The 17,568-nt window shown below is 43.5% G+C and overlaps 1 protein-coding gene across 2 annotated transcripts in view; it reads right to left on the reverse strand.

Annotated features, from left to right (window-relative positions):
• The window catches only part of LOC144770390 (uncharacterized), a 52,968-nt gene that overhangs the window by 28,270 nt on the left and 7,130 nt on the right, over positions 1–17,568 (reverse strand). For both annotated transcript variants that reach the window (XM_078654869.1, XM_078654870.1), the window contains exon 2: positions 8,878–11,183. In XM_078654869.1, the coding sequence (XP_078510995.1) occupies positions 8,904–11,099 (2,196 nt within the window). In that variant the 5' untranslated portion in view covers positions 11,100–11,183 and the 3' untranslated portion in view covers positions 8,878–8,903. The remainder of the gene's footprint in view (positions 1–8,877; positions 11,184–17,568) is intronic.

The raw sequence follows: 17,568 nt of genomic DNA on the forward strand, positions 1-17,568 counted from the left end.
TGGTCACATTAGACACCCTATGGAATCAACAAGGGCCGCTTACCGCAAAACCGATATCAGAAACGTCCAGTGCACCCTACATTAATCACAAATCCCTTTCCAACCTCAGAATCATCTCTTGGAATGTGGCAGGAATACGTAAAGCTCTTAAACACGAAACAGCCAAAAAAAACTGCAGGAAGGAGACATCGTATGCCTACAAGACACCTGGGCCCACAGATTATGTACACCTAGAAGGCTATGCTGGTTATCATAAACTAGCAACCAAACACAATCGGTTTGGTAGACTTTCGGGTGGTATCTCGATTTACGTAAAACATCTAAAACAGATAACAGTAAAAAGGGTAAAAATTGAGTCAGATGTGTTACAGGCACTCTTAATAGATGGAGAAAGGGACAGAGATGATAGTGCCCCAATCCCAGTTATAAACCTATATCTAAACGCATATCGAATGCTACTAAAAATATTATAACCTTAATAACCTTAATAAAGAAAATTTTACATTCTAATGTGCTATCGGCCAAAGTGATTGTAGGAGACTTTAATCTGCACCACCTGGGAACATATAAGAATGACAGGTTGGGTCTAACCATCAACGAAAGAGTTTGATTCCTTTTTGCAAAATTATGACTTAAAGTGCGCCAGTGAAACTTGGAAACCTCTGGATTCCAAGCACTCTGGTACTTCCACATTTAAGAACTGTTCCACAATTGATTACATATTTCTATACAGCCTACTCATTCATAAAATTGTCAACTTTTAAGTTAAAATACACGAAACTAGCAGCCACAAAATTGTTGCAGATGGAACTAAACTCTAGCATTACACAGAGGGAACAAGCAGCTGTGGTATCCCACTCAACAGGGATTGGAGAACATACATTAGTTAGAAGGCTAAAATGGAACAAGCATCAGGCAAGGCTGCTTTAATGCAAGAAAAAAAAGAAAAACAAGAGTGCAAAGATAAGCATCCTGGAAATCAACCTAGTATGGAACATTGGACAAGGTGGACTGGAGCTCCAAAAACTATACTAGTCAACAACCATAAAGTCACCCCACATGGAACTACAATGTACACCTCACGACTTAGACATAACAACATAAAACTAACCCCAATAATACATAAGCTAAAGAGGGCAAAAAGAGTACACAAAATTGCAGGAACCCAAGAAACAAGGGAGAGGTGTAAAGACTTATCTAAAAAGCTCAGATATCTGCTATGGTCACTTAAACAAGATAAAATAGAGAAAGATCGGGTAATAATACACGATCTCTCAAAACCACACAACACCAGCTTTGGCAATTCATAGCAAACCTGGAGAAAGTTAAAGTAGATAGGCGTAACTCTGTACATGCAGATGCTTGGCTAAGACACGTCGCTACAATCTATATTGAAAAAGCTGTCTCCATAGACCCTGACAGCTCTGAGGTCCGTCCCTCGTATAGTGCAGATACAGACGAGGAGGCCCAAGTGGAAATCATGGGTAAAGATAAAGATTGTACCGCAGTCAAACAGGTAATAAAAAGGATAAGAAAAGATGGAGCACCCGGGCCCCACGGTCTTCCAGGAGCTATCTATAGAGAAGATCCAGTATATTGGGGAAAAATGTTATCGAAACGGTTCATCGAATGTAGACTGAAAGCAAAAGTGCCTAACTCATGGCGAGGGTCTTTTTTACATCCAATTTTCAGGAGAGGAGACAACACAGACCCAAAATTTTTTAGATTCATTGCCCTCTTGGACATTGAAGGAAAAGCCTACGCTAGCAACTTACTGAATTAATTAAATAGATGGATTAAAGAGAACGAAATCGTCCCCCACTATGAAAACCGGATTTCGTAAAGGCTGATCCACAACTGATAACATTGTGGCCATGTCGTACTTAAGCCAGGAAGCAAACTGCAAAAATAATGAATCGTTCTTTGCATGCTTAGTTGACTACTTAGCTGCCTTTGATGGGGTGCAAATATTACAATATGCAGACAACTTAGTGGTAATGGACCACACAAAAATCAGGCTACAAAGGGGCCTAGACACACTCAATAAGTATAATGAAAGAAATGAGCTTATAATAAACGCTCAACACGAAAGTAGTTACTTTTCGGTCATTTTCTATAAAAAACTTTACTGAAATGGTATGTGGGCAAAGAAATCATCACTATGATCGTACAACTACCTCGGGTGCTGGCTAAGTGAAACGGGTAAAGCAACACTGCATCTGCACAAAATGAAGGCCAGAGCACAGTCAACAACTTTTTCCCTATGCAAACTAAATGAGTTAATGCATAGGCCAACGACAGCCCCTATCAGAAAAGTAATACAAGCAAAAATGAGGGCGCCTGCAGGTTATGCACAGCAGGCATTTCCAGGCAAAATGGAAGCAATGTTGGACAAAGCAAAATGCCTGGCCTACAAACACATTTTCAAACTTCTTAAATACACTCGCAACAGCCTAATTCGTTTGGAAATCGGACGGAGGTAAAGAATGCCTGGGAATGCACGCAAAGTACTACTATCAAGTTTTAACAGCCCCAGCCGGAAGTTTAAAGAGCATGCTGAAGCCAATCTATGGAGGGTCAATCAACCCGCGGCAAGGTTACATGGAAAAAGCAGTGGAAATGTTGGGTTTGGCAATTGAAAACTGGCATGAAGGGTCGATAAATTATCTGGCCATTTAAAAAAAAAATCAATTAATGAACAATATTTCCAACTGTAGCGGAACATGTAACAGGAAGAGGTCCACCAGGGCTGTTATCAAATGCAGGGCATAAAATCCAACCCTATTTTAATCAAGCCCTGGGAAGGAAAGCACTCAAAAACATATGGGCCAGATTAGTGCCCCTCCCAATTAAAGAATAAAACCCTGGCTGAAAGTCCCTTGAAAACAAAATCAGATGTAGAATTTGCAACTTCAAAAATGAATCTCTGCTACACTTGATTTGTTGCTATACCGGTATGCTTCAGCCCAGTCAGAACCTTTTAAAAGAAATATGGCTGCGTAACGGCGTTCGGACAGTAAAAGAAGCCGTCTCGGTACTCTTTTCCTGCACTCTACCGTCAGACTTGGCCAGGTTTGGGAGATACATGGCCGAGCTCCGACTCAGGCTTATGGAAGAATGAGGGGCCAGGCAATATGAAAGTCAATCTGGTTTATTAAATAATTTGTCTCCAGGAACCAGCTTGTGAAGACGTCATTTTAACTATTAAATTTTAGAACTCTCATGAAATTTTGCAAAAATGTTGAACTAGCAAGCTCTCGTCGTTTTACTAATGTGTACATTTATCTTTTTATTATGTTTTGATAGTGCTCTATGTAAACGCTTTTTTTTTCTCTTCTCTTTATTCTATGAATACTTTTTTAAGCAATGGTTGTTCCAACTTTCCTTTTAATTGTATGTAAGCTGTGTTGCAAATGGTTTTAAGTAACTGTGCAATATAAATAAAAACATGCATTCATTCAAAATGTGATAATCACCAGTTTAAGCCTTTTTCCACATCACCCATGTTCACTGCATCAGTATCTGCATTAGCTCCCAGTTCAGATTCACACTGAAAGAGGTTTGTGACTGCGAGCTGGAAACAGGAATCGCAGTAAGTAACTGCAGTAAATTAGTCAGTCATATTTGAGAGATATATATGAGAGCTACTCAGCAGTGAATGATGCAATACTAATATTCATAGCTCAGTCAAGCCACTAACAAAAATACACGAGATATGGGGAGATGTTGAAAATGTGTGGGTAGCAAGATCATGAATAGATTGGGAATAAGGAAGATGCCTGCACAGATGAAGCTGCCCTTGCACATTAGTGCCAATCAGTAATAACAGAAGTGTTCAGGTCGGACAGAAAGCCCGGTAAGAACAAATAGAAGGGGAAAGCCCACAAACATCACCTTGTTCACGTCAAGGAGCATGCATCAAAACCCGTTGAGACAATTATCACTTCTCAGGGACGCCGGCTGGGGGTTTTGGGCAAAAGACAACAATTTTATCTCTCCTCCTGATAAATTAACAACGGGTACACAGACATTGGCCACCCTGGAAGCCAAAGTGTAAACATTTGACACAAAAAGGGGTTACACATGAAAATGGCAAAGTTGAACATGAGCTGAAGGCAGTGATAAAGGAAACGGGCAAGGACAGACAATGGATTAGTTGAAGAATAAGGTTTAACTTTAAAAAGCTGAGTTCCCAGATTCTCTATGAGGAATGAACAAACATTTTAGATCAGAGTGCATCAGTCCCACATTGCCAGGTTCTACAATGTCAAAAAAGAGCGAGTACAGAAATAAGATTTCACCATCACATGAAGAGTTTAGTATCATGGTAAAGTCCGAATACCAAAACTTCTTTTAAGTACACAAACAATTTTCCTGGACTGGCCCTCCTGAAACAGAAGGGTAGAAGCTCGAACAAGACTAAAAGGATTATAGCTAAAGATAGCAGGCGGACCTGTTGCAGCCAGGAACAGAGTTACAAAAAGGAAAAAAATAGATATTCTGGGGAAATTAGGGCATGGGAAATTAATTGAAAAAGATGCAAGGAGCATAACACACAACATGGGATAGCGAACCCTAACATGGGATTAAATCTAAGCCTAGAAACTGGCAAAAAGGTACCTCGCCCATTGTTCTTAAAAACAAATTGAACATAGTATTGCCAGCAAAGTATGACGCCCAGAACATGTAACTTAAAAAGTAGAGCTAGTATCGCTTCTAGTTTAAGTCTGTTGGCTTTCAATTCTCCAAGTGTTTTTATAATATTGCATTTGGAGACAGGTTTATACCTTTCATAGAACAATCTTCCAAAACTCACAAATTAAGAACAGAATATCTTGTAATGATTATAGAGTTTTAGTTTATAAAATGTTTTCACTTGGCAACAGTATAGAAAATTCTGCTCTCCTAAAAAGGTGGAAACTGATCTAATTTCATTATGCACAGTCTTTGGGGTGAGCAAGTGCATAAATCACCATGGTTCTTGTGCATAAGCACAAGCGGTGATAAATGCAAACACAAAAAGTACAACATATTCACATTTATTTACAAAAATGCTAAATTACACCCTTAGTCCTCAGTTAGACCACTGCCTGCATCCATTGGAGTGTTCTAAAATACACTACAATAAATATCAAGAATCAATGACCATAAAAGAGAAAGTGTGGAGCATCGTTCCGCTACAACATAAATCCGAAGACAAGGGTCTGGCTGCAAAAGCAGGACATGCAGACCTGGCTGCGCTTACATTTCACAGGTTGCCTCTGAATAAAGGCAGTGTGATCAAGCTGGGGGAGTAGTGGAACTTTCTGCAGTAGCTGGGTATAAGGAAACCAAAATCTTATGCACTCACCAAGTCATTGAAAGTGAATTCCCAACTATGGTTATGTTTTGTAGTAATGGAGCCCCTTTAGCATTCTAGGAGATGAACATCCTTGAAAACTCTCCCATTAAAGATCGATAATTCCACTGGAAGTAAGACAGCACTTCTTAGAATGACAATGGTATAGGTTTACAGGTTCCCAATCCCGTACATCTAAACTCATCACAGCGAATGTCTGAGCTGGTTTAAAGTTGCTTTGACACAACGTAACAAGAGGCCCCACCTCAGACCTGATGTGATTGCTTCAGAATATAAATATATATGTAAATATTGTAAAGACAGCATAATGGATTTTGGTCCCCACATTGGGAATGAGTCTGGAATCTTTACAGAAAATACATTATTTAGCTAGAGTTGGAGGTTTAGGGCTAGTAACTGCAGTGGAACTGGATGCCACATCATTGGAACTGTTAATGGAGCTAGAATTATTCAGTTCTTATAAATTGATGAATTACTTTAGAAACTACTACAACATTGAGCTATGCATACTAAGAAACATTCAGATGAGATCAATACAGAAATATTTTAAGGATTATACCATTGGCAAGAAGACGGAGTGACTTCAGCTGCATTCAAATAACGTTTTGATGACGTTTAATTTCACACATGCAATTTCGATGGGGTTTTTGCGAGTGTTCACAAACTTTGCCCACATAGCAATAGTAACCACTCACAAACAAGCTAGAGTACCTGTTTTTATAACTGCTGTATTTTTGGACTGATTGTGTTATTATATGAAGGTTGATATTTTTGTAACAAATGGTTTTGGAACTATGAGACTTATTAGCGTCCTCCTGAAGGCCAAAACACAATTATACTTAATGGTTGAAACATCTTTTTGAATGAACATTTTCAAAACTTGATTACCTAAATTGATGCAATGTATTTTGAGGCCCCTTTTTTTTTTAATCTGTTTTTAAATTCACTATTTAAGATGGTGGTTGGATTATAAGATACAGTAATAGTGTTTGGATCATGGCAAGTTGTGAAAAATAAGAGGTCAAGATCTGACAATGGATGTAACTCATAATGGAATAAGCGTTGTGATCAGTATATAAGCACACACCTCAGGAATCATTTAGAGGTTGTGCAAATTTAACAAAACTAGGATGTTTGTCTTGATATCATAATGCAGTGTACAAAGTACTTCTTGTAAATTTTGAATATTTATTTAGGACACAAATACCTATTATTATCCCACAGGACGAAGGATAACATTCACCTCTTTGTTGTTACATTTTCTAAGCATATACACTACCCTCTGAAAGAACGGCAAAGCTGGGCCCCTAAGTGTCAAGGTGGGCAGGGCATAGGGCACTACAACCAAAATATAATAAACATGGATTGACTTACACTGGACCACTCATATGTTCAAGGGAACCCTCGGACGGTCATTGTATAACAATTGGAAGGTGTCTAACGATAGCAAGCAAGGGAACTGTTCTAAATACTAGAATATTGATGCTACACATAAGCCATTTATGGATTAAGGGTCTAAAATGTTTTCATTTAAGTGCATAAAGAAAAAGTATATGTAATACTGTTTTAAAACAAATGATATTTGTCTTACTGGCGGAGGGCAACACGCATGACTGGACGTTTTAAAGAGGCAGTTGTAGAACCTAAACAATAGTACTTTGCCGTCTCTTCTAATACCCTCAACACAAAGTCAAATGGATGGTGGTACAGAGAGGAACCGAAGAGAAAAGGAATACACATGATAGCAATATAGTGCTCTTCCCCTAAAAAAAAAACTGTTTTGTCGGACGAAGTTATGTATTACTGGTAATCACAACGCCTTACCTTCTGACTCCAAGGCATGTGTTTTGAAGGAGTAGAAAATGAGAAAAAAAGGAGGGCAAAGGACCCAGTGACACAGTTACAGAGCAATCTTCTAAAACTAGTCCTAGGATGTACTCAAATGCAAACACCTCTTATGGTAAACAGAGTTCCTGGCTCTTTTAAGCAGAGCTCTGCCCTTTTTAGATATCTAAACCACCAGATATCTGGGTGTTGACATCTATTGGTAGATGTTTGTCACTCAAACCTAAGTTTATCACCTTCAAAAAAGGCAAACAGCTTACCATCTTCAAAGCTTCTGAAATTTATGGATTTGCCATTTCCTTTAACAGATATTCACAAATAATGAAAATATCTGTTTTACCTTATTATGTGAGATCAAAGTGGTAGACTACTAGAAGTTCAGAGTATCTGCACATTGAACTTGAACACTGTGGTTGTGATGCATTGGTCATCACACAGGATATATATGTGAATGTCGAAGTATAAACGAAGAGCAGTTCACAAGTTAACGGAACCTGTGTTATAAGGCATTAGAAAGGAAAGTCAAATACCCTGCTGCCCACTCAGAATTCTCGAGAGAATGGATTGCGAATTTGCACATTAAAAGTTAATTTGGTCTTTCAAACCGATTAATATGTTTTGGGAATTTTACCTCAAAATAACAAGAATTAATGTTTTGAAACAGAGGCTGTTACAATCGCCCCTAACTTCGCAGCCACTGCTTTGCTACCGATTTCGGTCTTCGAAACGGAGCGTTCATTTACTTTCCTGATGAGGTATATTAATCCAGACAGCAGAGCCTCTTCCACAACTCAGTTATTCTACAGAATGAGAAGACATGAGTATGGTTTATCTGCTGCTGGTAGGCAGCGTTATTAAGTCATAAAAGGCATACAGTAAGTTGGGTAAAGCAATTACCTAAACGTCAGGTGCAGGAAACATACTCAAGGTTTGCAACCTGCCGTCCGAACAAATCACATTATTAGCATATATTTATCTTGATGGTGTTCGACGCGGTCTGTGTATTTTTAGGTGTGTTGTGTTAAAGTATCCTATAGACGAAGTTCCCAATTGACAGAGTTTCTACAGGGGACAGCATTGTCTGGATATACAACATCTAATATGGGATTGTAGTTTCTGACGTACAGTTGTGCAATTTCATAATTTATCGGGTGAGCTAGCAGAAAGATATTAGGTGGTTTCAATGAAGAAATGATTACCTACTTCTATAGGTTTTCAGTCTACTGTAATATGTTCACCTTTGTAAATACATTCTCTGAAAACCTTCAATTTGTCGGAATGATCCCAGTTACCAAGTCTTTGTCATAAATGACTTGCACTTAATTTCTTGTTCAAAGCCATAGTGAAATTGGATCAACTTTCGCATTTCTGCACCAAACATCGATATCGCTGTTCCCAGAACAAGGCCGAGTGTAGACTGTAAACAAAAGTTTGAAAGGGATTCTAAAGATAAATGGGTACACAAATGCTCCACTACAAACATGCCCAACTCTACATTCAGTTCCTCTGAGCACTACAGCTGGCCACTTACCAGACTATATCAGAAGCAGAAATTAACCAGAAGAGGGCTGCTGCTCTCACCTGGTACAATCATGTAATAACCACCTTACGTCCACTCACAACGAGATGCAACTAACGGGTTGATAAGAAGTTTTAGTAGCTGGCCAACCTACCCCTGTTACGGATTATGGGACCTTCTTTATCCGAGAAGTTGATGAACAGTCTTCATGTGCCGGCCCACCCTGCGTTTCTCCAGGAAGGTCTTCCCACATAGTGTACATTTGTGAGGCCGTTCTCTGAAGTGAACACGTTTGTGTTTGGAGAAGTTGGAGGAGTTATTGAATCGTTTCTGGCATACTTCACATTGGAAGGGCTTCTCACCAGTGTGGATACGCTGGTGGGTGGACAGGGCTGAAGACTGAGTGAAGGCCTTGCCACACACCCTGCAGACAAAGGGCCGCTCCCCTGTGTGGACCCGCAAGTGTTCTTTCAAGTCAGTTGCCCTCTTGAAACGCTTTGGGCAGACAAAGCAAATGTACGGTTTATATTCTGCAATGGGATTTTGGGGAACAACAAGGCACATTTTATTTGGAGGCATTTCATTCTGTTTCAAACATTCAAATGTTTGGTTGGCTATTCTTTCCTGCTCAGTCACAGACACTGCCGGTTTGGGTACAGAGCTACTTTCCTTAGTAACTAAAGACTCTTCAATGTTTTTCAGAGTACAGGTAGTATCCGCCTGGTAGTTTCCTCTGCAAGCACTTGCTACAACTTCTCCATAAAGTCCTATGAGCACCCCTTGTAAACTGCAATCTCTCCTGTCCGACAACTCTGCAGCTTTGCCATCATCTGTGGCTGGTACATTTTCCTGACGTAAGGAAGGGCATTTCAATAACTGCCTATTGTCAACTGTTGAATGCATTGTTCTGTTTTTTTGGCCATCCCAAGTACTCAAATTCTTCTTTCTTAGTTGTGATGCATTAATACCATCTATGTTTTTCAGTCCAAGAGAATTAATAAGCTTTTGCTGTAACAAGATCTCTTTACTCGTGTTAGGGATAACAAGACTTAGGCTGTGTTCCTTTGCACCATAAGGTACTAGTTTGTAATCCACTTGAGGTTGATGGTATCCAGCCTCTCTTTGAGATTCAATAGGTTTTCTTAAGAACACCAGTGGCTTCCCTTCTGATCCTAAAGCATCAAGTTGTTCTTCGACAGCATTCATTAGGTGGGTTGTGTTTGCGTGGTCCATGAAGGAGGCATCATCCACATTAGATGCATCATGGGAGGCCTTTTTTCCTACCACGTCACCTACTTCCTCAACTCGCTCACTTTTTAGCAGTAGGTCAACACTGTTCAGCGCACCCTCCTGGCCTGCTAAATCTGTAGTCTGTTCTATGGGCAGTTCAATTCCGTTTATATACCTCAGAGGTTGCGTCTGTGGAATTGGTACCCTTGCCTCCACAAACGTGTTTTCCAGAACGTTTTTAAACACGTGGATACGCTGATGCTTCTTGAAGTTGGAAGAGTTGTTGAAGCTCTTGCCACATGTTTCGCAGCAGAAAGGGCGCTCGCCGGTATGGATGCGCATATGGCCAGTCAGCACAGAGGACTGAGTGAAGTTCTTCCCACAAATCCCACACACATAGGGACGCACACCAGTGTGGATCCGCTCATGGTCCCGCAGATCAGAGCCACGTTTGAAACATTTTGCACAGAAAGAACATGTGTATGGCTTCTCAGACAGATACTGGTCCTCATCCTCAGTCTTGATTTCCATTTTGCAGTCTGTTCCATGACCACTGTGCTCCTTCCGTCCGTGAAGCTGCCTATGCTTGAAGAAGATGGAAGCATCATTGAAGGATATATCACATATGTCACATTTGTACGGTTTTTCACCCGTGTGAGTGCGTTTGTGAGTGACTAAGGAGGATGACTGGGTAAAAGACTTGTCACAATAGTGACACCTGTACGGCCGCTCCCCAGTATGGACATTGTAATGGTCTTTTAAATTGGATGTACATTGAAACCGACGGCTGCAAATCTGGCACTGGAAGCGGCTCTTGGTTCCATGCATGTGCTCATGGAACATAAGTTCAGAAACATACTGAAATGTCTCAAAGCAGACCGGGCACTGGAGATCACCTTCCAATATAGGAGACACTGGTTGGACAACAGATTCTTCCAACTCCTCTTTGACCTTTACCATCTTGATATCATGGGCTTCCAATTTTTCATGAAAATTAGTTGCTGCTTTATTTTCATATTTTAAACTTAGCCCTTGGTGCATCCCATGTTTTTCGTGTCTTGGCAGACGCAGCACGTGCTTGGGGAGGCTAACAGGACAAAGCTCTAACTTAGTCTCCTTTTCTTCCACGGTTCTGTGGGCGAACATAGCAAACGGAGTCGATGCAATCACTCTGCGTCCACTCCAGCCTCTAGAGCTCCTTACAGAGTGACAATGTGTTTTCTGCTACATCTGGTTTCAACAGAAAGAGAATAGAAAAGGTGTTTAATAAACATGCAGCTTAAAAAATAATATGGTATCCAACTTTACTCTTAATCTACAGCACAGGGGACCTGTATTGCAGGATTCTTTTTATTGTACCAAAAGTGATTCCATCATGACCAATTAAACACTTCTAGATCACAAAATGTATTATTGAAATCAAGCCCAAGCATTCCAAATTCATACATGAATCATTCAATAGTCCTTGGTGAGGGGGATTCCTTTTAGAGCCCAGAAGTTCCTAGTTAAACCTTCCTCCTGGTTTATATTTCCTTGTTTTAAAGAAATCCTCTCCTCCCAGCCATTTCTCAAAATCATCAACTATGATCTCAGTTACAGCAGCCTTTAAATTAAACATGCAACTCCAGCTTGAATTACAACTAAAGCCTCCACCCCCGAAATTAACTTAAAGTTATTCTTCAGGTGAGCATGCATCAGCATTCCTGACTATTTGCATATTTTGGTTGAAGGGGATAGGGGAGATGGCGTCTCAAGAGGACCAGGTAGTCAAACACTACTTTGCCGTTTACCCTTTTTTCTCAGTGTAAAAACTCTGCATGGTGGTCCCTCATCTATGGATGCCTGGGACAATAGCAGATGTAAGCATGGGAAAAAACCAGAGACATCTCATCAAACATGGCTTACCCAGATCCAACTCTCCCATGCGCTGCTAGCCCTGACGCGGTTTTGTCTCTTTGTGCTTTGTTTGTGCTTTTCTCCTCTTGACTTGTTCACCTCACTGTGCTTTTCTCCTCATTTGTTCATCGCTTTGATTGTGCTTTTCTCCAGCTGACCCCCATTTCTCCTGTTTTCTCCTCTTTGCTATGTTTTTTTATCCTGTCTCTATTGTTTCTCACTCCCGCTCGTTTACCGATCATTACTGACCATTTTTACCGCTTCCTATCAAGCCCCACCCAGCACTCCTCCCTCCTCCCAGGACCTACTTAAGAGGACGCTGCAGCGCGGCTACACCACCGGTGTGCCAAAGGCAAGCCCATCTGCACCCGTCTGTGTCTGGAACCCGCCCAGCGCCAGGACCCCTGGCCCACCCTCAAATATGACTACTCTGTTCTCCGCACCCTGAACACCAGGCGCATCAGCAATCACTGCTGTCATGGCGTACTGCACTCTATGCCAGGAGCATTTTCCTGCACCAGATGCACCTCCTCCTGCACCAGCACAACCACCATTACATTGCAGAGCACCACACCAACCTCTTACCACTCAACATCAGAAGCGACCCACTGACTACATTGCCTACTCCTCAATACACACTCTATTTGAAAGCACACCATTGAGTTATGGGTCGCATCCCTATCCTCGCACCAGATATAGTCTTCCTCACCGAGACCTAGCTCAACTCTGCATCCACCCCAGCCATCGCTACAGCGATTCCAGACAGATATAAAATCACTCACCAGGACTGCACAAAGAAGCTGGGAAGATGAATACCCATTACCACAAAGAGACCATACAGTGCACCACCACTACCACCAACTCAATGGAACACCTCAACTTCAAGCTCCATACAGGCAACAAGACAAGCATCAGAGGCAACCTTGCTTAACCAAACTCCCAGGCCTACGCTCCAGTTTCTGCAAGACCATCGTAGACTTCATTGCGCCCCTCGCCCTGGACTCCAAGGACTACATCTTCCTCAGCAACCTCAACTTACACCTTGACGACAACACTATCACCCACCCCCTCGACGTTATGAGCAGCCTAGGACTGACAAAAATCATATGCGATCCCACACACGAGGACACCTGCTGGATCCCATTTTAACCTCCAGTACGTGTATCAAATAGATCCATGCCACAAACCTCACATGGACCGACCACTCCATCACCCACTTTAGCATCTCCAGCCACTGCACCATCACCCAAAAGATGGCCAGCCCCGGCTCCCCGCACCAGGATAAAACCTGGGGGCGCGAGGTCAGAAAGCGGCAATTGGGAAGGGGTACAGGCCAATGGTGTCCCCTTTCGCCTTTATTGTTCGCCCTGGCCATAGAGCCCTTCGCGGTCCGGGTCAGGACTGACATGGAACAGTGGGGAATTAGAGTGAGTGACACAAGTCATTATTTCCCTATATGCGGACGACGCCCTGTTTTATTCGGCTTCTCCCTGGGACGCACTGCCAGTACTGCTGCACCAGCTAGACAGGTTTGGAGAGGTCTCTGGATTACGACTTAACCGCGGTAATCCCTGATCTTTCCGTTGGCGGGACTGGCCTCAGTGCACCTGGGGGATCTACCAGACCTCGGGCTGTGCTGGGAACAGACAGGGTTACCTTGGGATACAGGGGGCCCCGACGGACAAACAGGCGCTAGCCCGGAATGTAGACCGCATAATTACGTCTCTACAGCAGTCTGTGACATTTTGGAACACTCTTGCACTCTCATTGATGGGCAGGCTGGCCATCTCTAAGATGGTGATGCTTCCAAGGACACTATACGTGCTCCAGAACTCACTATGTCCGTTGCTGCCACGAGTTTTCAAAACTCTCAACATGTTACTCACGTCCCTGCTCTGGGTGGGCCGGCGCAGTAGGGTAGCTCTCAACACTATCAGCAGCTATGAGGAGGGCGGTCTGGAAGCTCCACGCTTCGACCTATATTATTACGCGGCCCATCTACAACATGCGGCACGTTGGCTCACAGACACAGACAATTGGGAGAAAAGCCTTCTCACTGACAGGGTAGACACCCAGACGCAGCAGGAAGCACTGATGCGGGGCAGGGGGTCAGACACATCTCTTCCCTATACTGTGCGACACACAGCCGGTATATGGCAACGGTGTGTTGAGAAGGTCTTAAGAAGGGCACCCTTTCACAGGAAGCTCACGATCTGGATACTGGCCCCCTTCATAGACATACATGTCCTTTCAACCTTGGAGGGAGGGTAGATGTGAAGTTCTTGCCGACCTTTTTCTCCAACGAGACCTTCATCAATTACGAACAGGCGGAAGAGCCAATGGACAGGGCCAATTCTTACACTTCCGGGGAATTCAGGATGTGGTGAAAATCACCTGGCCTCAGTACCCGGACATTCCACCACCGACGCACACCCTAGATATCCTACTTTCATGCAGTACAGGTCGCAAATTGATTTCTCTCCTCTACAAAGCTATTAAACAGGATTCCACCCCTCCGGTACTGCCATCTCTGGCTGCCTGGGAGAAGGATCTCACTACCCAGCTGAAAGAGACAATGGGCACGCATAGGCTCTCTCACACGCACGGTTTCCTGCAACGCCAGGTTTAAGTTGACGCACTTTAACTTATTACATCACACCTATCTAACCCCGGTATCCCTGAAACGCATCTAGTGACAGGGGAGATAGATGCCCTAGATGTGCCGCAGAGAAAGCGTGCTTTTTACACTTGGCATGGGATTGTCCAATGGTCAGGCAGTTTTGGGTGGGGGTGGTGGGAAGGATTGTTGCAGTCAGAGGCCTTCAGATGATGCCTGAACCCTTGCATTGTTTACTTGCATTAGTCCGGAAGCCCAAGAAAAATAAACTCCCATATAAGCTCCTAGAATTAATGCTGGTGCTCACTAGGTGCAGGGTAGCTATAACTTGGATGGGGCAAAGGGCCCCAGAAGTGCCCATCTGGCTCAAAGATGTCCGTCAATGGTCCCTGGCCAAAGAAGCCCACATGAAACTCACCCGAAGGGACGAGAAGCTGTAAGAAGACCTAATGGCTTCACGTGACATGTGTACCTCTGGGCTGGCGGAGGGGGAGCCCTACTCGCATGATACAACTGACAGTGACGAGAGTGGGTTAGATATAGACAGTGGGTCTAATCCCAGCGGGGAGCGAGAGGGCCGATCCCGGTAATGTAAGCATTGGAATTGAGTGCCATGTCCGGTTTCCTTCCTCACTGTACTATACTTGCAAATGATTTTCTTTCCCCATTGTACCTTCCCTCCTGATGCTGTCTTCTGCACTACGTGCCATTAATAATGTCAAGTATGGGGGAGGAGCTACGCTAGCAATCAAGATGGCCGTGTAAGCTCCCGGCTCCTCCGACTTCCGCCAGCAGCTCGAATATCCTGTTATTAATCCTGAACTCGCACCAGATTCCCGTGGTCATGAAGTTTTTCTGCTTCTAAAAGTGCAATCCCGAGTTTACTATCTTATCGGACGACGATGATACACCGTGTTTCTATTCTCAGCCTAACAATGTGTGGAAGCCGGGGCCTCGATTTCTAGCCTATCCGGGTTAGAGTTGATCAACATCAGCCGCGGGACCTGGACTGAGCCCGGTCTCCCGAAGTGTGCTGTCAATTGTTGATTTTTGGTGACGATACGGTGTACGGTCTACACTGAGGACACACTAGCATGCCGCACCGTCTGCCGTGGTCGGGGGTCCGGCGCCCGGAGACCCGGTTACCTTCCCGGGGTGGACGGGCTGGGGCCCTCGCTAACGGCGAAGGTGTCGATTTTGCAGTAAGAGGAGCGCCCACTGTTACATCGGATTTGCGTGGCCTGTTACCCCGGAGTAGCCGGCCTCCGGGGTTCAAGTCCTGCTCTATCGCTTACTGAGAGGGGATGGGGCGGACGGAAGGCACGCCATCGCTGCAGGCCGTCCTGGCCGCCATTGGGGCGCTCCATTCGCACACCATCGCTGTGCTCCGGACACTGATTGTGAAAGTGGATGGGACCTTGGGACCGGACGACGATTCTTCGTCAAGTTTTCAGCTAGCTGTGGTACCAGTGGTGCACTGTACGCCTGAGATAGAGGACCCCGTGCGGAACCCGGATTTAATGAGCTTTGTCGGTTCCCAATTAACAATCAGCAAGCCCGTGATTATCGCTAGCGTCCTCTGCTCGATCCTGCTGCCGCCTAATACATATATTGACGGTCTTCTGTGCAGTAACAAGTTCATCAGTGACTATTGGAGATACTCGCAATTCTTGGACACCTTTCCTTGCTCGATTAGAGGACATCGTGAACTTTTATCCTGTTTTCGATCCTGCAACACTGACATGAACTTTGATGAACGCTTTGCCTTTTCCAGCAAGATGGCGGTTCGAGTGAAAAAGTTTCTTACGAAAGACCGTACTGGCCAGGGCTGAACTTGACTGCTTGGGTTTGACAAAATAGCTTTCTTACATGCCGGGATTGTGCCTATAATGTGACAGGAGTTGGGTGGTTATTTGCTAAACTCTCCCGATTGGTCTGTATATTTTGCTGAATATTGTTCGACTATGCCTCGGGGTGGTCGCTTCTGGCGGGAGGTATGGGAGACCGGGGGTGTATTTGCTTTCTCTTCCTCCACTCTATCTTCTCTCCTTCTTTTAGGGCAAGTTCTTGGGCGACAGGCACGCTGCTAGTGGGGTTAGGCCGTAGCCATTGCAGGGGTGCAGGGTGGGGGGGTTTATTTTGCCTTTGTTTTGTTCTATGGCTCCTTTTTTTCTTTTCTTTTTCCTTTTCACGAGAGGTGGGCTGTTTATCCTTCACTGATTCTTTATTCATTTGGGTGTCTACACTGGCTTTAATTATCCTATATCATTGAGGACGGGGTCTTGCGGTTGGGATTGTTTTAGATTGTCTACTATAATGGTTCATCCTTTTTCTCCAATATGCGTAATCAAGATGACGTCATATGTTTCTCGTTGCATTGAGTATTTGCCTGAATAATTCCCCCACCTGTCCCTGTTCTGTATTTTATAGTATGACACCTGATATCTGTAATGCCTCCTCTTGCTTTATTACTATAATAAAAAATATATAAAAAAAAAATATGTCAAGTATATGCCTACATACGCTGATCTAAGGCCAACTTGTTTTTTTTGTATTTGCAATATGTAAACTGAAAAATAAAGTTTAAAAAAAAGAGATGGCCAGCGCTCCCCCATCGCAGCTGGAGCAAAGTTTATGAGACCCGTTGAATGGATACCCTCAACACCTCCAACCCAGCCACCACCACCAGCCTGGAACAGGAAATGAAGAACTTTAATGCCTGGATCACCAACTGCACAGACAGCTTTGCCCCCATCAAGAGCAACAAAAAACAGAAGATCCTCCAAAATGGTCAGCTGGCACTCCCAAGAACTCAGAACATCAAAAAAATGACAGCAAATAGCTGGAGAGAAGATGGTGCACCAGCAAGGAAACCCCCGACAAGGCAGCCGACGAGGTAGCCTTCAAGGCCTCCCTCAAAATCTACCACCACTTGCTGAGGTAAATAAAGAAGACAGCCCTAGCCACATGCTTCGAAACCAGCACCAATAACAGCAAGGAACTTTTCAAAATCATTAAGGAGTTGTCCAACCCAGCTGCCAGCAACCCAGCTGCCAGCAAAAACAACATCACACACTCACAAGAGTTCTGCGACAACCTCGC

The sequence above is a fragment of the Lissotriton helveticus genome, chromosome 7, assembly GCF_964261635.1.
Source record: "Lissotriton helveticus chromosome 7, aLisHel1.1, whole genome shotgun sequence".
Lineage (NCBI taxonomy): Eukaryota > Metazoa > Chordata > Amphibia > Caudata > Salamandridae > Lissotriton > Lissotriton helveticus.